A 25,421-nucleotide genomic window follows, 5' to 3' on the forward strand; every position below is an offset into this window, starting at 1 on the left:
ATGGCCCCATTCATTCTTTCCTTTACACGGATCAGTCGTCCTGGTCCCCTTGCAGAAAAACAGCCCCAAAGCATGATGTTTCCACCCCCATGCTTCACAGTAGGTATGGTGTTCTTTGGATGCAACTCGGCATTCTTTCTCCTCCAAACACGACGAGTTGAGTTTTTACCAAAAAGTTCTATTTTGGTTTCATCTGACCATATGACATTCTCCCAATCCTCTTCTGGATCACCCAAATGCTCTCTAGCAAACTTCAGACGGGCCTGGACATGTACTGGCTTAAGCAGGGGGACACGTCTGGCACTGCAGGATTTGAGTCCCTGGCGGCGTAGTGTGTTACTGATGGTAGCCTTTGTTACTTTGGTCCCAGCTCTCTGCAGGTCATTCACTAGGTCCCCCTGTGGTTCTGGGATTTTTGTTCACCGTTCTTGTGATCATTTTGGCCCCACGGGAAAACTGCACTTAGTACTTTAACGTGACATCTATTGCACTACTGTCCATCCTTTTTTTGTTGTTTTTTACCCCTCAAAGTTTTTTTGTGAGGCAGTTTTCGTTTTGTCATTATCTGGTTTGCCCACGTTACAGAAAGTACTTCTGTATTTGCTGCTCTTAAAATCTAATTTAAATAAATTCACTACTTTTAAACTCACAGCGCCTAAGTGCCCTCCTAAAATATTATGATGTTATGTGTAAATCTGTACAGAAAGCAGGCAGAAATTGCCAAATACCTATATTGGTTTCTTTTGTGCCCACCTAAAAGATTGCGATGCTAATGGAAATGTAAGATGTAAATCTGTAGGTCTAATATTAAGACATAACAATCAGAACAGGGACAAGTTGACATCTAGTGTTTAAATTATTTTGTATGTAAAGCACAAACAGTAAAATTAATTAGAAACATTTTCGATCTGAGAGTGGCAGTTTAGCCACCCCAGGTTTAAGTGGTATTGACCCATTTTGACTGACTGTGCTGCATTCCATTTCTGCAGCGCACTCACACTCACACTCAATCAACATATCTAGAGGGTCAAGGAAGGTGTTAACCATCAGCATGAGAAAGCTATGTGGAGCAGAGTATGCGTAGCTTTCAGCACGAGTTTGTTCCTTCTCATTTCATGCACTGGTTCTCCCTCGTCCTCCCTCCTCCCTCCTCCCTCCTCCAGTCCCCTCCTCCCTGGAGCTCCAGGCAACAACAGTGTTGTTTGGGTGTGATTATCTGCTCACAATGTGGGATCACACAGAATTTCTTACTTTTCCATTCTATGAGACCAGCGTGAAAATATGCACAAAAAAAGGAACACTTGCACAAACGATATAGGCAAACAGATATGCAAACGGAGAAAAATAAATACAGACACACTGGATAAAAAAAAGCTTTCAACAACAAAGGGCTGTAAAAATAAGAGACGAGGCAGAGCGATCCTCCTGACAAGGACTCACTTGTTTTCATTATCTCACCACGCTCTCTTTTTTGTTTGCTGTCTTTTACTGTAATTCTGAAGAGAAATTGCTTTTGTCTTGCACCTGAAAAGCCTCTCGAAGTTGTTTTTGTTTTCACGAGGAAGAGAAAAATAAGAAATAATAATTTAAAGTGAGAGGGTGATTGTGCCTGTGCGGCCATTGTGTGCTAAAATTGACCAAAGGGAAGGCAGTGGGCAGTATACAGATGAGTCTCAGACCTTAAATTTGTTTTCTCTCACTCTCTCGCTCTGCACGTGTTTCTGAATAGAACTAAAGCGTATGGGTAGAACAGAGAGCTGTGGGGCTCCATAGAAAATAGATAATACATTTCGCACTGGTTCACATTTTGTGTAACGATATCCTCAGATATATTATGTACATCACACAGCATCAGTCGGCGAATAAAGTGAGGGAAAAAGATGGCAATGAAAAGTGAACAGCATCAATATGCCGATAAGAGTGGTTGCATGGTGAACAGATGGCAAGCCTGAAAGATGCTGGAGCAGTGGATGATGTTAAATTACAAGACGTCACTGAGAAGAGATCGGGAAGAAAGGGTACAGAGGAAAATAGGGGGCAGTTGTGCTCCAGGCGTTCCTCTCCATCATTACATTACATTACAGTCATTTAGCAGACGCTTTTATCCAAAGCGACTTACAATCAGTAGTATATTACATATCATTCACCCATTCACACACTGATGACAGGCTACCATGCAAGGTGCCACCATCAGACTCTAACTAACATTCATCATCCAGTCCACACCGATGGCAAGCCTTCGGGAGCAACTTGGGGTTAACATCACTGATGTTTCCACCGCTGTTTACCTCTATTGGGATGGAAAGTGTGTACAGTCGCCCATGGCTTGTGGGGTAATGAATGTAGGAAGATAGAGAGGGGGAAATATATGAACATTTTGAGGGGATGCGATGAGAGGGGGAGTGAGGGGAGTGAGGGAGCATCTGGGGGAGACGGATGGTTACAGAAACTGAGGAGAACAAAGGGAGAGACGCTGACCCAGAGACCCAGAGACGCTTTGGAGGAACCGACAAATAGACTGAGATGAAAGGGTAGATGATGTCGCCGCTCAACTGCTACACAGGCTGAGAGTAGTCCAGCTGCACCTTTAAGGTTTCCTTTTCTTTCTCACCTGTCATTACGAACCATTGACAATAAATCACGAGCAATGAGGTGATTAAGCATATGGGTAGCTGCAACCGCCGTGACTCATTTAACAAAGAGTTTTCAGAGATGAACATTAAACATCACAGTAATCCTGCAACAGAGCAGACAATTTTAGACACATTTTTAGGGACAAAATAGAGGCTAGACGCTCTGCTGATAACATGACAACTTTTATGTGAAAGGGGTCACTGTTAGTGACAAACCCAGAGGTGGTTAGCACCCAACTTTGCAGTTGCCCTCAGCTCAATGGAGCTTTATTGTGTCTTTTTACTAATTGTTTCGATTTCCACACTGGCTCGCGGCTCAATTGTTTTGGTTCACCCTCGCCGCATTCATCAGCATCATTTTTAACAGCAGCAGTCTGTGGTTGAATGCTCATTAAACTTGCTGAACGCCACCTGACCTGCTGGAGGTCAACTCTCCATGTCAACTTTATAAGATGATAATATGTCACTGATGTGTTTACAGCTTGATGTGTTGCCCCAACATGGCAAAAATTACATTAATGAATTACATACATTTAAAATATTGTGACAACATGCGGGACATTTTGGAGTTAAAAAATAATTAAAATCCAATTTCAAAATTCCAGAGACATCAGCCACTTTTGTTGAGATCATTTTTATTTTCTCTTTTGGAGAATCACACAGCTTGCACGCAGCTAAATGCATGTCTTCCTGTGCCCCCACGAGTGTAGGATGTAAACAAAACCAAAGAACCTCAGCAGGCATTTGCACATTCGTATGCAGCATCGTGTTGGGGAGTGTTTTCTATTTTCGTTTGTTGACGAGAAGAGGGAGAATGCAATTACCATAACTTAGACAGTTCAAACTACATTCTCATTCTCAAAAGCAGCCTATGAGAGTAAAAATCTACTGGAACCAGCAGTCCAATATTTCCTTTCCATGTCCGTGGGTCTTGAGTAGAACAATATATCACAGAGCTGATTTTAGTGTATGATAAAAGGTTTGTATTTATTAATTTCAGTGTTGATAAAATGTAAAGCACCTGCTCTATGAGACACACATTTATTATTTAACCAAAGGAGCATCTGACATTTACCCACTTTCTATTTCATTAAGAAGATGTGCCAGCGTACTCATGATGTTTTCATACATTATAAAATATAGAGAAAGATGGTCTCAGTTTGGTATAGCGTCTCCCACTGTAGGTAGACGCCAGCTTGAAACCCCTACAGAAGCCATATACATCACACGCTCCATTTAAGGTCATCTAAAGTGGGTCTTTTTTCTTCATGAGCACTGTGTTTACTTATCTTCTTGAGCACCACTGATGTGCGTCCCTGCTCCGGCACTGGAGAAATGGTGGATAATGGAGGCCCCAATTTCTTGTGATCTGACTTGTGATGCGGGCGCCAATAGATTTACAGTAACTGACGACAGTGGCAGGAAGTAGTCAACTACATAAACCTAGTCCTAGTCAATCCATAACTCTCTTCAGTCACCTTGCTGTGAGCTTTGTAATGTGTTTTTTTGTTCAGTGTTATTATTTTAACTGTACTACAACACTGACATATCTTCAAGTTGATATGGTAAACTTGTAGCCTTTTTACTCTTCCACCAAACACAGAGCGACAATAGCATTCAATTGGAGTCCTATTTTTGTCCAAGAGATGAATGTATGTCTTTTAGCCATGTTTTGAGTCTGAATAGCAGCTCAGAAAAAAATATCTGTCCCTTTGGCTGCTAAATGCTCCACTGTGTAACTGTGTCACTAGCAAGTTGTCAAATTTGTCTGCCTGCTGCGGCCAAAAAACAAACTGAAACCGAACAGGGAAGTTGTGGGTGGTAAAGCCAAAACAATGAGCTGAAATTTGCTAGATTGGTGATTATTGACCCTTCACTAAGTCCCGCCCCTCGTACGCAAACTGCTTCAGCAAGCTCCAACAACTATACAGCTATATAGAATAAAGAATTATTCTGTATTGTGTTCCTTATTTATTCAAATCCAAATATTTACATTTTGGTAAAAGTTTATATATCCTAGCGTCAAAATGCTATTTTCCCAAGCCCTTCTAAAAAACCTCATTGCACTGGACCTGACATAGGTTTCTGCATTATGACATGGCCACATATATCCTTATCCATAGTTGGTGTATTACCTACAGTAACATAGATGGCGGTCGGCACACTCCTTGTTTAGAAAAGCAGACAGGGGTACCGCTACGGTAACTAGGTAATGTACTGCTGTGGACGCCACCTTAGATTGTAATGAAAGTCACACAGTGACTAACCAACCGATCGAGGCAGCGGTAGACAAACATCTCCAGTGTTCTCTGAGGTAAAATTACTATTTTGTCAATAAAGTCTTGGTGCCTTTGAAAAGATCGATATAACGGCTTCACTTCCCTGTGGGAGATGGCCGTCTGAAGTCAAGTAGAGTGAAGTAAATATTCTGATATTGCTGGTGCTACCGCTCACATTATTCATAAGCTTATTAATCAGCTCACTTTTGTAACCTACGTCACTGCTTTTTTGCTAATGGCTGAGTCGGCTTTTGAATTTGAAATACCAGGAGAAGAACGCTGAAAGAGTCAACCTTTAAAGAATAAAAGTAGTGATATTCTATATTTATCTAGGATGTATTTATTGTTGATTTTGGTCTTTTCATAAAAAAATATCGCAAGACTTAAGCTTTAAGATAGTAGGCCAGCTCTTTATGTTAATGGTAACCTGTTATTCCCTTTGTATTGACAGACACTGGCACTGTTTTGGAGCACTTTAACAGCTGACTTGTACTGCTGCAGCAGTGGACCACTTCACAGGTCATTGCTGGTTTTCATGAGTGGTTTGTTGAAGGGATGTGTGGGGGTAGTAAAATATTCACCCACTCCTTCAGTTACCACCACATGACTTAGTAGCTACAGCATCCCTGCAGGAGCCGTTTCTTTCATCTCTGCATGACGAGGCTACGCTCCCACTGAAACACAGTGATTAAAAGCATCCACTCCAGTGTGTCAAACCTCAGCGCTGACCTTAATGACTAAAGTCGGTCCATTTGTCAGTAAACAAACCCCCCAAAAAAGTGCCATGCTATCAGCACAGGACTGAGGAGTTGTAAAGCACAGTTGGTATTGAACCTATATTTTTATTGTTGAGTTTGCTCCATATGGTTAAATATGATGATTGTTTATTTGCTGCCATCCAATTTAAAGCCACACCTGTTGTCTTGTGTTTATGCTAAACAGGATTTTATCTTTGGCAGATGAAGCAAAAAAGAAAGTAAATAGTAAAAAACGGATATCAATCTTTCTTTACTTTTATGGTATGATGATAGGTAACAGAGCCACTTGATCTTCACACATTGCTTTAAAAATAATGGAGAGTGAGAGTAAATCCAATGTATGATCTTTGTAGCACGAACAGAAATGATCTTATTGTGTCTGAAAAATACTGTGCTGTTAAACCTCTGGGCGATATGTTATTCAGTTACTGGGGTTGGATAATCACACAAGAGACTTTGATGAATGAATTTAATTGAATAACTTTCTTGCAAGAAGAATTCATCAGGGGAATTGCTTGACTATTAGTCTGTGTTGAAGACTGATATGAAAACCAGCTAAAATATCATATTTCTCCTGCCGATGTCGTTGGCTACACAAGTATTCCTACTGCTCTCTACATACACAGCATATGTGCTTTTTAAAAACATTTCTACTTAAAACAACAAACTAATGGAGCAGATGTAGACATTCTCTGATTAACTGAATTACAGGAGAAGCTCATTCACTAAAAAAAAAATTGAGAAAAGTCTTCTTCTAGGGTTCAGGCAAAAGTAAAGAACAGCAGTTGCCACTTTAGTCCTCAGGAAATAACATTCAACTGAAAATAAGGGAGGAGGGGAAATTATGTTAATTGAGCACGTAAGAAATTGTTCCGATTTTTACTTCTTTGGTTCCCTTTTTAAGGCATTTGAGGAATGGATTGGGCAAGAACAGAGAGCCAAAAGGAAGTTGAGCATCCACACATGCCATTTTGTAGTTTTGTCAGGTTTAGTTTGAAATGTCACAGTACTGAAATAGTAATGAAACCTCTTTGCCTGAAAAGAGTGAATATAATTTTAAGTGATGCTTTAAATGATTGCAGAGGACAGACATGTTTTGAGCTCAGTGCTTTTCCTCAGGCAGCAGGAGCCCTGAGACTGAAATGCACTGCATATCTGCATGTTACATCTCTGCCACCATTGTGTTTATCTTTTGTTTCTGCTCGCTACTTTTATGCACGCTCATCCTAAAGCCTAATAACAAATGTTCCCCCCCTTTGCAAGCAAGGAACATAGATTATATTTAATTTCAGAGGATCTCATCTGAACTACTTGAAAATATATTTTACCCAGGAGTTGGTGGAACTAGCCATCTCTAATTTGCCTGTGAATAATGGACACAAACATCATGTTAGGTTGCCAGAAACACAACCCCAATAGGAAGCCGATATTGCCCTGTTTTTGCATTTAGGCAGACAGTTACACTATGTCCTGTGGTTTGTGGCTCAGCCTTCACATCCAGCCATGCGTTGTGTTAGACAGTCAAATACATGCAAATGTCTCTACATGTCTCTACCAGATAAGATCAATTGAAGCATTGTGCAAAATCTAAGTTCACTTTGCAACCAAACGAAATATAAAGAAATATTGTTGAAGTGATGTTTGTCAAATCGTACCTGAAGGAAAAATAATCAATGTTATTCCTAATACCTTGTAGTAGTAAACATAAACTAACGCAGCCCAGTTGCAATGTTTATCTGGACGGCTTCTGTTGGCCTGAATTCAGTTTGAAGAAGGCAAATATTTGCTTGTACCCGTTACAGCTCAATAAGATGAAATAAGGATATATATATATATATATATATTTTTTTTTTTTTTACTCTTTCTGCTCCTTAGAGGTCAGAAATGACTTAATGCAGCTGTAAATAGAAACTACAATTCAGCCTAGCCACCATAACCATCATTCAGTGACTCATGAATGTGATTACAAATTTGTGTGTGTGTGTGTGTGTGTGTGTGTGTGTGTGTGTGTGTGTGTGTGTGTGTGTGTGTGTGTGTGTGTGTGTGTGTGTGTGTGCGTGTGCGTGCAAAGTGTACCGTTCGACTGGTCCTCCATGTGTCCCAGAGTTTCAATCTGCTCCACCAGGTCATTTGAGTTCCACTGACTCATGCCCAGGAGAATGGCGCTCTTCCCCTCCATAACATCTGCTGGGACACACAGACACACAAAGAGGAGTAAGACAGTGCAGCACAGACAAAAACACAAACCTCTCTCTGCATATCAATGAAATGGAAACTACTTGATGCTAGAACAGATTAAAGCTACCCGTTTGTTTTGCCAGATTAAACTTCGAACTTCAGGTGCCTGACATCTTCATCACTCTCATGTAAATTGTGTGGCACATGTTAGAATGGACAATTCACACCTTCATCAGAGTACGCGCCCCAAAAACCCGACATACGCCGCTTTGATTAGTGCCGCTTGGGCTTGGTTTCAAGAGCAACAGAACGCCACATGACGGCCAACAACACGGCAAACAACAGACGCTGGTGAACACATACATTCACAGGGCTCGTCTTGGCTCAACACAAGTGGAACCGCTATTGTGCTGCCTTCGCCAACACTTGCAAGCTGTCCAACGATAAAATGTAAATCTGGCCTGACACAGATTAATTACACCCTAAAGACGGTGGTGTGACATGTTTATTAAACCCTTCCTTACCAGATTTATCTGTATTTATCTACTTTCAACAGGAAGCACTATCACATCTTCAGCCACAATGCTGGCTGCTGTTTGATTATTAGCTGATAAAAACGTGTTGTCTTAAGTGCCTACACTTCATTTAAAATGTACCCTGTGGAGTTTTCTTGCACACAAACACTGTTTGTTTTCCCTGTTTCTTGCAAAAATGCCTTGTGTAGCCTTGAGACCTGACAGAATTAATTTAAAAATACAATTTTCATTATTCAATGAAATCTGCGGCTAATGATACTTCTCTTCCCTGGACCGTTGTTGGGCTCATTAATACAGATGCTGGCACTATACTATCAACCGTGGATCAGTGGAATAATGTGAGTCAATGTACATGTAGAGCATGAGAAACAAAGAAAACGAGGATATCTTAAAGGAAGGTCGCAGCATCAGTTTTATATTTTTGTAGCTCTGGCCATCACCTCTGTAATTGCAGATATCCCTGAACAAAGCTCCTTTGCTAACAAATAGGTTAGGGTAACAAACATGAACAATCAAACAGACGGTCAATCATTGCCCACCACCACATTTTCGTGGTCAATGACGAGCTCTGTTGTATACCAAAAAGACAAGCACGGTGTGTGTTGTGTGGATCAGCAACCGAGACAGTCTGACACAGGATGAGTCATGCAGGAATAAACCCCTCTACCTGACAGACTTCTCTCCTCTCTCACACATTCCTGCCTGGCAGCTCTGAAACACTCTGACATGCCTGTCTATATGGATCACACAGCGACGGTCTACTGGTCACAGTTTGTCTTTCGCTATCTCCTCCTCCTCCCCCCTTTTGGTGCCCTCTCTTCCCTCCGGTCAGACGGTAGTGAGCTGAATGTAATAATGCAGGGACACAGCGCACACACTTGCAGATTCAAACATACACCGACAAGCACGGAGAATATGGAGAGGAGCGAGAGAGAGACACACAGAGAGGTGCATATTGGATCTGAACAAAGCGTTGCAGGATGTAAGAGAGCCTGTTCTTGGAGAGGAGGAGAATGCAAAGCAGGCTTAACACCCTGAAAGAGGCAGGTTACTGAATCATCTCCTGGAGGGAGAGATGAGTAAAAACGCTCGCAGCCAAAACACAAGCTCCTCTGAGAGGCATAATGTGTTTGAGCCGAGGTAAAAATAAGTACCTACACTGAAAACCAGGTGCAACACAAACAAATGCAATGCACATATTATCAGGAGAACGACGCCAAACGATTGGAGAGACCTTATCTCCTGCTTTTAAAATATATGACAGAACGACATAATCAGAATCGAACAACAGGCGAGAAGAGAAAAAGAAGTGCCTGCAGCCAAAAGAACCGAGAGAGAAAAGAGATTTAGAAACATCCTTCACTCTGTCGGCTCACGGGGATCAAGTGTCAAGAATGGAAGAGAGAGGAATAGATGCCATGTTGTTAAATGAGGAGGAAACGGCCTCGGTTGACCTCTGCCACTTCAATAGCTTTTTTTAGCGTCCCATTCTCAATTTCTTGAACTCATCATCATGCATTAGTTGAAGGAGCGGAATTATCAAAATACCAACACAGCTTTATTTTAGGCCCTTTCAACTCCCCATACCACACACTATGAAAATGAGATTGCTTTGGGGATTATCCCGTAAAAATGGCATGAACAGTCTGTCAGGTAAGTAGGCTACGGTAGATGGACGGCATTGAAACCCCATGAGCAGAGCTCACAAGCAGGCAATGTGTGTGCGTAATCGGATAGAGTGAGAACGAAATGTGTGAAAAAAGGTGTAATTATGATTTAATTCCTAAACAGTGCTTAAAGTGGTGCTTTTGCAGTGCTGCCTCTCATTTTATGTAGTATGTACAGTATATTTTGAATGGCTCATTTTATGTGCCTATATAATTTCACATACAAATGCTGTTTGCTTTAATAGAACTTTATTGTTCATTGCCATTTTAATGTTGCCTTTCATACTTGTGATCTCTTTGTTTTATGCTTGTGCCGCAGATTACACGAACAGGTTGTTGAGAATGATGTCAATGCCAAGTCAACAAAGCACAGAGAAGCACTGATAACACGAACAGAGGCAGAGTGACGTCGTCCTCTGCTCAGGTAGACACTACTCCATTATACCTTTACATAGCAAATGGGGGACAGTCCCCAACACTTATGGATGCCAACTGCCATAAAACCCATAGCTGAATGTACATGTACGTGGTGGAAGATATCTCTTATTATTTAACAAGACAGGTGAAGTGACAGTGTTCTTGTATTGTATTTAATATTCAACAAGTTTGCCAGACTTGCTCGTCATAAAATCTCCCACGAAAGCACTGGCTCAAATGATAAACCACAAACAAGTCGCAGATTCAAATCATATTCAGCGGAGTCTTGTGATTGGTTCATTCCTAAACGTGAAAGGGCCTCCCTCCGACTGATATAAACCTTCACGTGCATGTCCCTGCAATGTTACATGCATATGTGCTGGGAGGCAAATTTTGTTATCTTTGGACTTAGCCAGACAAGCCGTTCCCCCATCTCCAACTTTACATAAAGCTACGCTTATCAACTCCTGGTTGTAGCTCCATATTGAACGGACAGACGTTAGAGTGTTATCAACATTCTCATCCAACTCTGAGCAAGACAGCGAGTAATCGTTTTTTTACCAAAATGTTAAGTTATTCCTATGAAGTAGGTCTTATTATGTCATGGTGTATATAGGCAAATGTGAATCGGCACATTTTAGGATTATTCTGACAACTTTTATTAAACAACATGCAAATAAGTTTTCCATCAGGCAAAACATTGTCAAACCAGTTCACGTCCACAAATAGATCAGAGTAGATGCCCCACTTACATACAGACAGTTTATCTCCCGTGGCAATTTATTATATCATTAAACTGTGGGAGCAGCCATCACCATGGCTTTCCTTTCAGGCTCGGTCTGTCAATTCAGCTCATTATTTAAATTCATGTCATCAAATAAGAAATCCAGATTAACACACAGCAAATTTGTCAACAACTCACATCAATAAACAATGTGACAATTGTGTTGGCATTCGCTCGAGCTGCCTGAAGGCACATTCAGTCGTGATAAAAAATGAGACGTTTCACCCTTGTGTGCAAATGTGTGTGGATTTACATATGTGAGAGGTAAACATGTTGAGTGATGCTGTGGGGGGCTGCAAGGTGGAGGTGGGTAAGAATAGTATGCTGAGTAGAAGAGACGTATGATTCACAATTTCATTGTTGTTACTAATGGCGAGTGGAGGGCTCCTGGAATTCATCAGATTCTTCAGGGGGGATTAATAACAGGAAGTGAAAGCAATCCTGCATAAATACCTCCCGCTGCTGCTGCTGCTTACCTTTGGCAGAAACAATGAAAGAGCAGAAACATTTGAATAAAAGGATCTATTATACATACATACATACATACATACATACATACATACATACAGACAGACAGACAGACAGACAGACAGACAGACAGACAGACAGACGATAAAATAAGTATTGAACACGTCGCCATTTTTCTCAGTAAATATATTTCTAAAAGGTGCTATTGACATGAAATGTTCACCAGATGTCGGTAACAACCCAAGTAATCCATACATACAAAGAAAACCAAACAAATAAGTTCAGAAATTAAGTTTTGCGTAATAAAATGGAATGACACAAGGAAAAAGTATTGAACACATGAAGAGGGGAGGTGCAAAAAGTCATGGAAAGCCAAGACACCAGCTGAAATCTATCAGTAATTAGAAAGCAATCCTGCCCCTTGTCAGTGCAAATTAATATCAGCTGGTTCAGTACCAACTGATGGCCTATAAAAAGGTGTCTCATTACCAAGGTGTCACACAAGAAACATCTCATGATGGGTAAAAGCAAAGAGCTCTCTCAAGACCTTCGCAACCTTATTGTTGCAAAACATACTGATGGCATTGGTTACAGAAGGATTTCTAAACTTCTGAATGTTCCGGTGAGCACTGTTGGGGACATAATCCGGAAATGGAAAGAACATCATTTCACCATTAACCGGCCACGACCAGGTGCTACTCGCAAGATTTCTGACAGAGGAGTGAAAATAATTATCAGAAGAGCCAAGGACCACTTATGGAGAGCTTCAGAAAGACCTGGAGTTATCAGGTACAATTGTTTCAAAGAAAACAATAAGTAATGCACTCAACCGCCGTGGCCTGTATGCACGCTCACCACGCAAGACTCCATTGCTGAAGAAAAAGCATGTTGAAGCTCGTTTAAAGTTTGCTGCACAACATTTAGACAAGCCTGTGAAATACTGGGAGAATATAGTCTGGTCAGATGAGACAAAATTGAACTCTTTGGATGCCATAATACACACCATGTTTGGAGGTCAAATGGCACTGCACATCACCCCTAAAACACCATGCCAACAGTGAAGTTTGGAGGTGGGAACATCATGGGGTGGGGCTGTTTTTCAGCATACGGCACTGGCAAACTTTATATAATTGAAGGAAGGATAAATGGAAAAATGTACCGAGACATTCTTGATAAAAATCTGCTGCCATCTAGCAGGATGATGAAGATGAAACGAGGGTGGACATTTCAGCAAGACAATGATCCCAAACACACAGCCAAGGAAACTCTCAATTGGTTTCAGAGAAAGAATATAAAGCTGCTAGAATGGCCCAGCCAATCACCTGACTTGAATCCAATAGAAAATCTATGGGAAGAACTAAAGATCAGAGTTCATAGAAGAGAAGAGGCCCACGGAACCTTCAAGATTTGAAGACTGTTTGTGTGGAAGAATGGGCCAAAATCACACCTGAGCAATGCATGCGACTAGTTTCTCCATACAGGAGGCTTCTTGAAGCTGTCATTACCAACAAAGGCTTTTGTACCAAGTATTAAATAAATTTCAGTAAGCGTGTTCAATACTTTTTCCCTGTGTCATTCCATTTTATTACACAAAACTTAATTTCTGAAATTATTTGTTCGGTTTTCTTTGTATGTATGGATTACTTGGGTTGTTACCAACATCTGGTGAAAATGTCATGTCAATAGCACCTTTAGAAATATATTTACTGAGACAAATGGTGACGTGTTAAATACTTATTTTACCCGCTGTATTTGTATGAGATTACACAGCACAGAGAACATTCTGTACTTCAGAAATACAAGCCTGATTTAACAGACCCAAAAAAATGTATTACCAGACATTCATTCTGTTAACAAATTATATTTTATCAAGCTTTTCTTAATCAAGTGTTCAAATACAAACATAGACTACAGGAATCTAAATATTGTCTTGTTCATATCTCACCAATAACAAAACTGACACTGTTATCCTCAAACCAAAACAACACCAGAATTTTCTGGCTGAGGCACAGTGTTTCATCTCGTCAAACAAATATTAATAATGCAATTTGGTCCCAATGAGCATTTTCAGCAAACTGATGAAGATGAGATGGAGATATTGGAAAAGTGAAACCATGAAATGTGAATGGAATACTGGGAAGATGCTTCAATATTAAAGCTAATTTAAAAACAAATTACACAGTAATAGGGAAATAAATGCATGGCACTCTGGATGCGTGCACATGTGTGGGGATTTGGTAATCAACAGAGAGGACAGCATCAAACCATCCAGGTAATCTGTGTTGCCTCCACAACATGTCACAGGAACACTGGCTCACACATGACAACATAACTGACGGGGAGTGAAGCTCTTTCTCTATAAAAACATCACACACAGATATTACTGGATTTCATATCAGTCGTCAAGGCTGGCAATTGATTTTTTTTCCCTTCCTTACGTTGTTTTTTTTTAGGACTCCAGTGAAATTAATTTGTAATTTGTGACTCAACAATTTGTACGGTTACAACACCATCTATCCTTAGACACTAGATTCAGATAATACAAATACATTTATAAAATACATTTATTTCATTTTATTACACCACTTCGTTGGTTACTCAATTGTAATAGGTCAATCATAGCATTCTACGGCATTTAGTAGACCGCTGCAATGAGTTACAGACTGTTGCTATATACAGCTTTTCGTGTAGAAAAAAAAATGGTGTGAATAAGAAGACTTACTTTGTATCTGACTAATGTGATCATCCAGTTTAGGGGAACAACGTAGTTGAACAATTTAACATATTCTTAACTACAGTCATGGTATTTGTTAGATAATTAAGTAAATCTTTTACAATCAATGACTTAAGTCTATAAGGCCTGAAGACGCTGACCTTCAAACATCAGCAGAAGCTTGGCATCTTCCCTAAAGAGGCTCTGGCAGACCTATACTACACCTGTTTAAACTTTGACTTCCAGAGGGGAGTTCAGGAGACAGACTTGGCCAAACAGGAAATAAAACTTCTGTGGCTATAAAATAACTCATTAGTTGCTTTGGCTTTATGTTTAGGATCATTGTCCTGCTGACATTCTTCTAAAATGGTATTCAAAAATGGCTAATAGACCTACATTGTCAACCCAGTATGATTGTGAACACCCTAAAGGAAAAAGCCATCCCTATAAACCCTGTGATCAGTGTCCAAATCCAATTGGCTGCATTACATAGGAAAACCCCCAGAAATGTCACATACCTGTGGCCTGTACTTGAGGATGCAATTTCAAAGCTCTGTTTTTGACAGCTAAGGAGCGCACTGTGCACCAACATTGGCCAAGTACACTGAATAGTAATAATAAAAAATAAAAAAAGCATAAAAATATAGCCACTTCTCAACACTCAAATTCAACTTCCAGGATGCAGGAAGAGCCCCTTGAGATGACTCATCTTGTTTTCAAGATGCTCCTGACAATATCTATACAGAGAGAATGCATTAGCAAGATAAATGGTCAAGAAATAAACAGTAGAAAACACAGATAAACAATAACAACAGTCAGGGCTCATCTTCATAGCAGAAAACGGAGCAAATTCATTTCTGGGTGAACTGGGTTACACAGTGTAGATGAAGGCATTAATCATAACCACATAAATAAAACTCCCCCACAAGCTTAGTGTTCCAGTTTGAGTGGTAGGCCTATAATATGACAAACACCCCATCGGTCACTCTTCAATGTAATCCTTTCAGTTCCTCGTGCTACTTTTCTATAAAAGGCTGAAATTGCCCTGGGCTTAAGGAAACATATACCCAGTGTGCCTGGTAGAAATAAAAGCGAAGATCGAGAGTCACAGTCCTGCAGTAAGCAAGTGACTGTAGTGGGCCTGCAGAGTTCTGGTTTCCCTAAGGGAGGCATCCTTCATACTGAATGTTTGGAATAATTTGCTCTGTTGCCTTTCCTGCAGGACTGAGCTCCACTCCACTCCATGAGCACAGACATTAAAGTCACATAGAAACTGCAAAGCAAAAAAATCCCTTCAAACATCTGCTCTTTTCTTTTCTTGGTTTATTTCTTTAGCTTTGTTGCATTTCATGTTTCAGTGTTGCTCTTTCTACGATGGAGCTTCTTTGTTGATTTGGGACAGCAATGCTTTCATGCAACATAAAAGGATAATACAAGGCTTTCCAACAAACTGAAAACAAAGACCTGAAAAATACTGGCCTGTGTGCATCACAAATCAAAAATTTGATTTGATATGTTTGGTCTCTGAAGAACAAACCAGCAAATAAGCCAATTAGGGATCTGGAAAAGAAAACCAGCCTGAAGTGAAAACAGGAAGAAAAACTGAGTTATAAAGCCCGCTACTTAACCAACATAGACAAAGTGGAAAAACAAGGATCTTTATGTGGTTTTATGGGGGTTATGTCCTGACTATTTCGTGGCCAGGTACAGTGATTTCCCAGGCACGTGAATCCACAGCTTGTCATTTCTACACTTCAGTTTTGTATGGATTAAACAAATGAGATATAACATTGTTAATTGCTGATATTTAAATGTGCCTGTAGGTGGACATTTTCTTATCTTTAGACAGAACCAGGTTATTCGTTTCCCACTACATCAGTCTTTATGCTAAGCTAATTGGCTGCTGGCTGTAGCTTCAAATTTACTGCAGAAACGTTATTTGTCTTATCTAACTCGGCAAAAAAAATCAAAGTTTGTTTCCCAAAATGTCCAACTGTGTATACTTCCTTAACTAAATAACATGAAATACAACTACACACACACAACAAACATCTGATTGTGCACTTGTGTATGTTTGTTTGACACGCAACACACCAGTTTGCAGTCTCTCCCTATTCTATTTAATTAAAAAAGATAAAAAGGACATCATTGCTCTCTGTCCCTTCTCTTCGGTAAAAATATTTCACGGCTGAGTGTGGAATCCCTTGCAGCAGATGCGCAAGTGAGGACGATGGCGTACGTCTGCTCACATTAAACACATGCACATGTTATCTTATCCCCTCGGGATAAGATAACAGGCGCCTTGACACCGGTCTCACAAAATGAATTTTGAGCAACGTGCAGCACTGCTCCATGACATCCGTGATAAGGAGGTCTGCAGTGAACGCGCCCTTTTATGGCAAACAGAAGGTGCAAGTGAAAGGGAGTGAAGGGAAATCGAAACTAAGGGAGGGAAGCGAACAAAAGATCGAGGCAGGAAGAGTGAAATGAGATATACAAAAGTGAATGTGAATGAAAACGACAGTGAAACATTTTTTTTAATCGCATTTCCATACACAAAACACACAACTTCTTACTGCAGCACTTAAAATTTCCTCCAAAATTGAACAGAGCAGACGGTCAGTGTTTCCCACTGAGCCTGTTTGCACATAAGACATTATGTCGGACACCAGAAACTCTCAACAGACCCCTGGCTATTGACTGACTTAATGTAAAATCAGAACATGTTATAATAAAAACAACACAGATAAGTATCTCTACCAAAAGTCTCTCGGGAGGAGCACTTGTAGTTGATAATTGGTGGGATAAGTATTCCACTTATTCGCTGATTCACTCCCTCTGTGAAAGTGAAAAGGCTGGTAGACGAATATCTACTCAAGTGTGTCTATTTCTGGTCAATCTGACATCTTCAATTAATGTACAAGACTCTTTCACAGTGGAAAGTGATATTGGTTTAAAACAATTAGGAATGATTATTAATACATGATCTATGTGTCACTCATTCTATCCTGCTTTGTCTTAACTTTGAAACAAAGCAGAACCCATGGAAATGACCGCATGTCTACAAGTTCCTGTAGTGAAAACGGGCTATAAGAGTGATCTGAAAAGAGGTTAAGATCATTTCTGAGAGGGAAAAACTGAGACAGAAAAACTACACGGTGAAGATAAAATGGGAAAATAAAATGTAATACTAACCTCTGGCATCAAAGAACTCCTCATCAGAGCTCTCAACTGATTCTTGTGCAATATTCTGCAGACACCAATGAGAGGCGCTTTGCTTTCGTGATGATCCTGTGGGTCAGAAGAGGAAAATAAAATCCGCTTTTAGACTGAAAGGATGACAGACAGGGTTGTGACATTAATCACAGAACTGGACGACAGGCAGCTCCGGCATATTTATTTAATCTTTCGTTCTTTTTTACCTCACGGTTGAAAACCAAAGTGTCAATGCCCCAGGTGGGGATAAATGGCCCTTTTGAGTGCCACAGCAGGTGAAAAGACCCAAATGGACTTTTCTTTGAGCAGTTTCATAGCACACAAGTGCCTCAGCAAGGAGGCCGGGCAGTGTTTTTGTGACCTTCTGATACAAGAGCAGGGATGAAAAGGGATTTTGAGCACTTTCCATTTGTTGACAATATTCACTCTCAAGTACCCAGATATGAAACCATCGCAAACAACAGGGAAGAGCAATTTGTTTTCTCAAAACTCTCCAAAGCAGAAAGTGGCTGTAACACATTCGGGTGAAACTGACAAATCCTGGTTTGCCGAGGTTGGTGTTCATTTACAAGATTAATTAGAGCCTCTTCTCCAAGTGTAATTCTGCTAAATTGTGTCAGGGTTAAAATGTTGTGCCTTTAAAAGAGCAACTAAACATCAGGCTGAAAAGCAGTGTTTTGTTCTTATATGCAATTGATTTAATGTTTCAACAATGTTTTCATCAATATAGTTCCACTTTGATGATGTTAAAAAACACGTTTCCCTGCTGGCCAAGTGTCACAAATCACGAAACTCCATTTTCCCATTTCCACAGCCATCCTTCCTGACTTTTCATCACAGACACAATTTGGCAATTCGTCAAATGTTTCACTTTTACAACATTCTCTCATTACATTACTTACTACCATTACACTAACTATCATATAAATCATAGGAATTCGCCCAATGGGCACCATTTACATCCACTTAATATACCTGCTTTCAAATGACATAAGACAGTCCAACTAGCTTTTCATTCTAATGTTTACTGTACACCTGTATGCATACCACAGATGTCCTTTTATCTTATTACATTGTATGCATTCAATTATTTACTCTGTGCAGGAGGAGACGTTTCCCTCCTGGGATATTGAACAGTTTCCACCCATCACTTTGGCAATTCACACAACCCAGTTCCAGTTCCTCTTCATCCACTTCATTTCAAAATGGTGTCGCGAAAAAATTGTCCCTAGAGGTTTTGTGATAAATGGTCATCTCTCCATAAATGGAAATCATTTTCAAGAGAAAATTTCCATTTTGAGTCACTGGTCTAGTGTAATGGCACTAACATTAGGAATCTAAATTATTGAGCCACTTTAACAGCTTAACCAAAAACACTACTATTTATTATTTCTGTTTGTACATTTCTCACAAACAACAACCGTTAGCACTCCCAAATAGAGGAAAAACATGTAACACTGTAAAAAGCTTCTTTATCATTTTCCATTACTGTCAAGAAACCATGAAGATCTGAAAAGAGCAGTGACACCCTCCACCTCAACAGTCTTTAAAGAAAAATCCTTGCAACTGCTTTCTAAACACTTTAATCCTGGACAATTAGTCAATATGCCAACCAAGTTAGGGATAAACTGAATCTCTCTCTCTCTCTTTTACTTTTGACTTAGTGGAAGATCTGCCCATCAGCAAAATTCATTCTCCAGGATCCCTGAACCTCCAAGCAAAGCCTTTAACCCTGTCAACTTGGCCTATAGCCTATGGAGGATGAGTAACGGGGCTGAGGCGAGGATTAGTTCAGTCTTTGTGTGGAGAATTTAATGTGTATCAACATACAGACAAACAGCAGCACAGAACAGCAAAAGCAGAATTTCCCCTGCACTTTACAGCAATCCCTTATACATCATCCCGGAGTCCTAATTTGTGTCAACTAAACTGCCGTATAAACACTACACTTTTTGGCGAAATTCTCTGCTCTCGCAGTGAAATAAGTAATTACTGCACACAACATCAAGATAGAGAGTACTTCTCTCTTTGAAAATGTAAATATGTCTCCGTCCACATAAACAGTATGACTACAGGAGCTATAAACGTTATGCCTCGGCCAACCAGTCAAGGTACAGTTTACATCGATGTCTTTCCAAATTGTCATCATTTTATCCTTTTAGACATTTGTTGCAAATTGTTATCATTAGCATATCAATTCTTGAGTTATGGCCCAAAAACATGTTTTGTGAGATCACAGTGACCTTTGACCACCAAAGTCTAAACAGTTCCTCCTTGTGGACGGATTTTCGCCAAATCTGAAGAAATTCCCTCAAGGCATTCCTGAGATATCGCTGTCACAAGAATGGGACAGACATATGATCACAGTGACCTTGCCCTTTACCTTTGAACACCAAAATCTTATCAGTTCATCCTTGAGTCCAAATGGAAAATCTGAATTTTCTCCAGGCATTCCTACGACATTGCGCCACGAAAATGAACCAGGGGAACATGGAGACGAACAACACACAAACATACAAATGTAAAGCTATTATTTCACACTCATTCTGTTTTGCTGCTTAGCTTACATGCTTGGACAAACAACACAGTATTCAATAAATGCTTATTCTTTGTATTTTTGAGCAGTATTCACTTTTACCATTGCATGGGAAAAAGCTCTCTAAAATTTGTAGGCTTGCATGGCGACAAATTTCAGCCTGCTGTTGAGCATCTAATATTGGGCCCGTCACTCTCCACTGTGCATCCTACTTGACAGTCTGAGGCTCTGACAAAGTCATGCTGAGGAGACATATGGATGGGCAGAGGCGTTGCTGTGTGCCACCGTGTTCAGAGCTCCTGGAGGAGCTGATGGGGTGCACAGCGTGAGCAAAGGAAAGGAACAACTTTGAAAAGTAGAAACACCCCCAGGTGTAGCCACCCCCAGCCAGCTGCTACCCTAAACAACTGCCAAAGAGTTGACGTTTCTCCTGGAGCCGGGCATGCATGTTGAATGTCTTAAAATGTTTAAGGAGTCCCTCCAAAACTCACACCGGAGCGCCTATCACCAAGCGCTGCCGTTCCTACTGGGTAAAGGAAAGGATTGCTGTAGCTCCCTGCAGGGCATTACGGTACACCATATCCCCACAGCTACTGCGTGAATGCTTGAAAGAACTACAGATTATGATCACACAAGCAGCAGCAGTGCAAATCTGAGCAGACAATCCAGTTTGAAAGCCAGGACAAATTAGATGTGATTGGTTTAGCAATCTATGTTGTTTCATAATTTCACATAACATCACTTAGAAAATCATGAATCAGATCAGGGAAATGTTTAAAAAAAAACATGAAAATACACTGTGTCAATAAGTATTTCAAATACTCACACTTACAATATAGTTATGTCAAGTCACTATGTGTGTCAATGCATGGGGCCAAGAAGAGTCCACAGCCACGCTAGCAGCTCTGTGAGGTTGTAATATGCCACATATGCTATGAGCTAAATGCTAACATCAGACTGCCGACATGCTCAAAATGGCAACGCAGTCAACCATGGGTCCCGTCTTTGGTTTGCGTGTTAGCATGCTAACTTGCTACTAAGCACTGAAAACAAAGTACAGCTGAGGTTGTTGGGAATTTCATGAGTTTTCAGATATTTGGTCCAAAGCAAAGTATTGGAGAAATACAAAAATGTCCCGATTTTGTCTCAGGGTTGTTTTTGTCTCAGTCCTGGAATTGAAAGTCATTTTTCAACAAAAATGGTACTATAAAATTGCTTAAACTGACAGCTGTGAAGGAGTTTAAGTAGTATATCCAGACATGACCAAGTAGTGCGATATTCCTTAAACTTGGTTATATTTCTTTAAACAATGGACTTTCGCTGAAATGAGGCTTATATATGTTTTCATGCACTTTAGTATAATAACACTTCAAATCAGATGTAATGGATATTTCCAATTCACAACAAGCATTAATTTAATGCCTTTTCAACCCTAATTGAGTAAAAATCTATATACATGAATCAATTTCTAGTTTGCATAATGCGTTATGCAGTTGTTTTGGGCTGTATTAACAGGTAAATACAGGTTTAACAAAGAATTAGACAAGTATCAAGGAGAACAGCTAGCTGCATTTTATAAATGACATATAATGATGTTCCAGTCCTTATCACTAATTAGCTCAACTTTGGTTTCACAGTGTTCAACAGAATTCCTTACCAAAAACAACAAAGGGTGATGGTCAATTTGCGGGTATCTGCAAAACCAATACAGCTCGTCTTTCGAATATAAATACGCAACTTATGGAAACTAACAAGAAGAGAGGGAGAGACATGGGAGAGGCCCGGCACTTCAATGGGATTGTGTTCAAAATGTGTTTGCAAGTATCTGAAAAGCTTTTCTTCAGAACAGCACAACACAAGGTTGCTTGTGACTCATCTATTTCCTCTTTCATCTCTTTCTTTCCATTATACACTCCCAGCAGTGTTTACACAGCGGCCTGTAGCCGGTTGAAACGGTGGGCTGACAGCATCAATTACTGGAGCAGCTCCGTTGCAATCACAGGTTATACCCCCTCTAGCGTATACAGGTATGGCTCTCCAGCTTTACTACAAAACACACGGCTGCAGTGCTACACATGTGAGAGGAGGTAGTGCTGAGAGTCACAAGGTCAAATGTTTGACTTTTAATGTGAGAGTCGGATGGATGGCTGGTAGACTGTGAGCATTGTCCCTGAAAATGCTATTTGGTAAAAAAAGGAGAATATCAGGCAAATAGCCTTTTTTGCCATATAATGTTGGTCTATGATCAACTTAAAGCTAAAGCCTGCATTCAGGACTCACCAGGTCCTCATGCTGGTCAGTAAACACCTCAAAACGATAGGGTTTTTAAAACTCTGTGTTTCATTCCTGCTTGTTTTTTAACACAGCATTTTTGACACGTGGGTGTAGAGAATTTTGAGTTATTTAAAAAGGCGAAACTGAGTTCACTTAAGCTAAGCCACAGAAACAGCGAAAAGAAGCCCACTAGAGCCTTAGAGAGCTTTCACAAGTGATAATAATAATCAGAGTGAAATTGCTACTTTCCGTTTGCATTCTATTGAGTCCGGTTTAGCTTCACAGTGCACAAATGAAAGTGGACCAAGGGGCGTGTATGCAGGAGCAAATTTCATCCGAATGGCAGACTAATGTTGCTGTCAAAGTTTTTTTTACTTTAACTTGGCACTCATATACTATGTGCACAAATCCCTTTTCCACTGGTTTATCTCGATTGACTTTATAAAAGTAACTCGTTTTGTGGACTTGATTAAGCATATTCTGTATGGGTATGATTACTGCATACACAACTGCCCAAACGAACTGCACCAGTTTCATTAAAAAATAATAAATGGCTGGCTGATGGTTGGCTTGTGAAAGCCCCCTTACCTAAAGAAACTTCTGTGGTCTAATATTATAAACAAAGGGAGGGAGGGAGGCAGATACTGCACAGCTGCTGTTAGAGGAATCTTTATTTTATAAATACATATATAGCTTTCTGGGCAACAGTTATTGTACAGAAATCTGTAAACAGTGTTCTACCATACATTTTTTATCATGGGTTAAGGTGATAAGAGTGGTTTATAGAGGGCCCATTTTATATCCAGCTATACCTGTTGTGACTATCTGCTGCAGATTGGTCTGTTTTTATGGATAGAAAAGCTAAGTCAAGTTATCTCTGTTCTAAGTGGATGTTTTCATCCTTCCTCCTGTGTGACTCATGTTAAATGATATTTACACTTGGAGAAGATGTTTCTCTCTGACTCTTATTCTCTTGGAATAAACCCTATAATTTAATAATTAATCTATGTGGTATTTTCTATTGATTCTCAGTGTAATTCGCACCCTAGATACATATGATTTACGGGAAATTCAATACAGACATGTAACCTGTAGGGCTGTGATATAAGGAGACATTTTTCTATTTGAAGGCAGCTATTAAAGACGCTGTGAAGTTATGGATTCATGTTGAAAACTCTGCTCGACTGCAGCCCCTGAAATATTTAGTTTAACTCATTTATCTTTCTATCTTTCGTATTACATATATTTGCCTTGACTACTGACAAAAATCATCCTAAAAAGATATCATCCGACCTTAGAATGCATAATTCCCTCGAGCTGCACAGAGAACGAGTTGGAATTGTACCTTAACCCCTTTTAATACTTCATCTCAAGTTCTACTGAAGTATTTACTGAATTGTTTAATGTTGTAAAATATTAAAAGCAATACAAATCAGTGAATATGCAATCAATACAAATAAGAAATCTAAAAATGTGTTTTATTGGATATATAAAGGGGTTTCTTTAACTAAGGTTGCTAGACCTGGTTCACCTAAACTGGGTCTGATCATCTGGGGGTTCATTGCTACACACATAGGCTATCTGACGTTTTCGTCTGGAAGTTTTATAAGCATGCTTCATATATATGATTTATTCGCCAAGTCTGTTATCATTGTGCTTTGTCACATTTTACTTTAATCGATACACAAAGTTTTCTACCTAAGCCAAACGTAAAAATATTATGTTTGACGCTTCATCGTCTGTATGAGCTGAATCAACATCGACCCCCTCTATACAACACAAACAACGCTGTCTGTCTGAAAATTATTTATAATAATTAGGTTGATGATGATGCATAATTTTGGATTATTTTAATGCTAATTTGGAGGTTGATTACCATGGCAACGGTTGAAGCTTCAAAGCATTCGAATCAGCCTCAGGAGAAACATCAGAAAACACACACTAGAGAGCATATTTTGTTATTTAGATGGGAAGACTTCGTGCTATTGTGATGATATCATTTTCAGGTTGCAAGATTCTGTGATCCCAATTCAAGTGTCGACACCAAAAAACTGTCCATGTGTATAGATATGTATGCAAGATAAAACGTATTCCAGCTTTGAATGTGAAACTGCTTCATCGTGAGCTTGGAGAAAGTTCTCATAAAGTACTCGGTGTTTTGAGGATAATGAGCGAGCCCTCAGCGTTGAGAACGGCCTCAAAGGAGGAATCTGTTTTTAATCAGTTTCTACCATCCTCAAAGAATTTCTCCTTGCCGGAGCTTTATCTCTCATTGCACTCTCCCCTCTCCAACCCAGATGGTCTGTAAGCTAAACTAGTGCCAATCTCCTCATTTTGTAATTAGCAGCATTTCATATTCACTCGCTCTCCCAACTCTAAGCAAATAACGGCACCCAAAACATCTACCGGGTCTTCAGCGATGGCAACGACTGCCGTCACGCAGAGAGGAAGTGCAGGAGGGCTCTGTGATTATGCAAACCACTTCTGAATGAACATTGGACAATCCACGACTTCAGAGTGAGACGTCTACCATGTCAAGAGGAAATCCAACTAGGTTTTTTCTTTTGCGCATGGAGAAACGGGAGGAAATGAGAAGTGCCTCTTCCCCTTTTTTCTAACATGCAACATGGCCAAGTAGAGATTAAAATCACATGGACCCGACTAGACGTGAAGGAAAAAGACTGTGATTCTGAGTGATTTTATGTCCTGCCACGGTGGACACACGATGGTTCACAGAAGATGAACGATAAAGAAACGTCTGCCTGGTCCTGTGTGAGATGGAAATGGCTATTAATAGCCTGTCCTCTAATTAAATCAAACCTCATTTCAGTTCAAATCAATCTCTACAGCCAAGGAGACACCAGAGAGCTTGATCTTCAAAACTGTTGAATCGTTCTCAAACACACCTTCCAGACATTATCCTCCTGGATGCTGTTTATCTGCAGTGCAGCTACGCAGATCA

General features: G+C 40.1%; 1 protein-coding gene across 1 annotated transcript in view; it reads right to left on the reverse strand.

The window, feature by feature from the left end:
* pitpnm3 (PITPNM family member 3) overlaps nt 1-25,421 on the reverse strand; it is a 74,800-nt gene that overhangs the window by 43,980 nt on the left and 5,399 nt on the right. The window contains exons 2-3 of the mRNA XM_054600573.1: nt 17,629-17,724; nt 7,747-7,854 (exon numbers count right to left, since the gene is read on the reverse strand). Coding sequence (XP_054456548.1) covers nt 7,747-7,854; nt 17,629-17,724 — 204 coding nt within the window. The remainder of the gene's footprint in view (nt 1-7,746; nt 7,855-17,628; nt 17,725-25,421) is intronic.

The sequence above is a fragment of the Anoplopoma fimbria genome, chromosome 1 (assembly GCF_027596085.1).
Source record: "Anoplopoma fimbria isolate UVic2021 breed Golden Eagle Sablefish chromosome 1, Afim_UVic_2022, whole genome shotgun sequence".
NCBI classification, from domain to species: Eukaryota; Metazoa; Chordata; class Actinopteri; order Perciformes; family Anoplopomatidae; genus Anoplopoma; species Anoplopoma fimbria.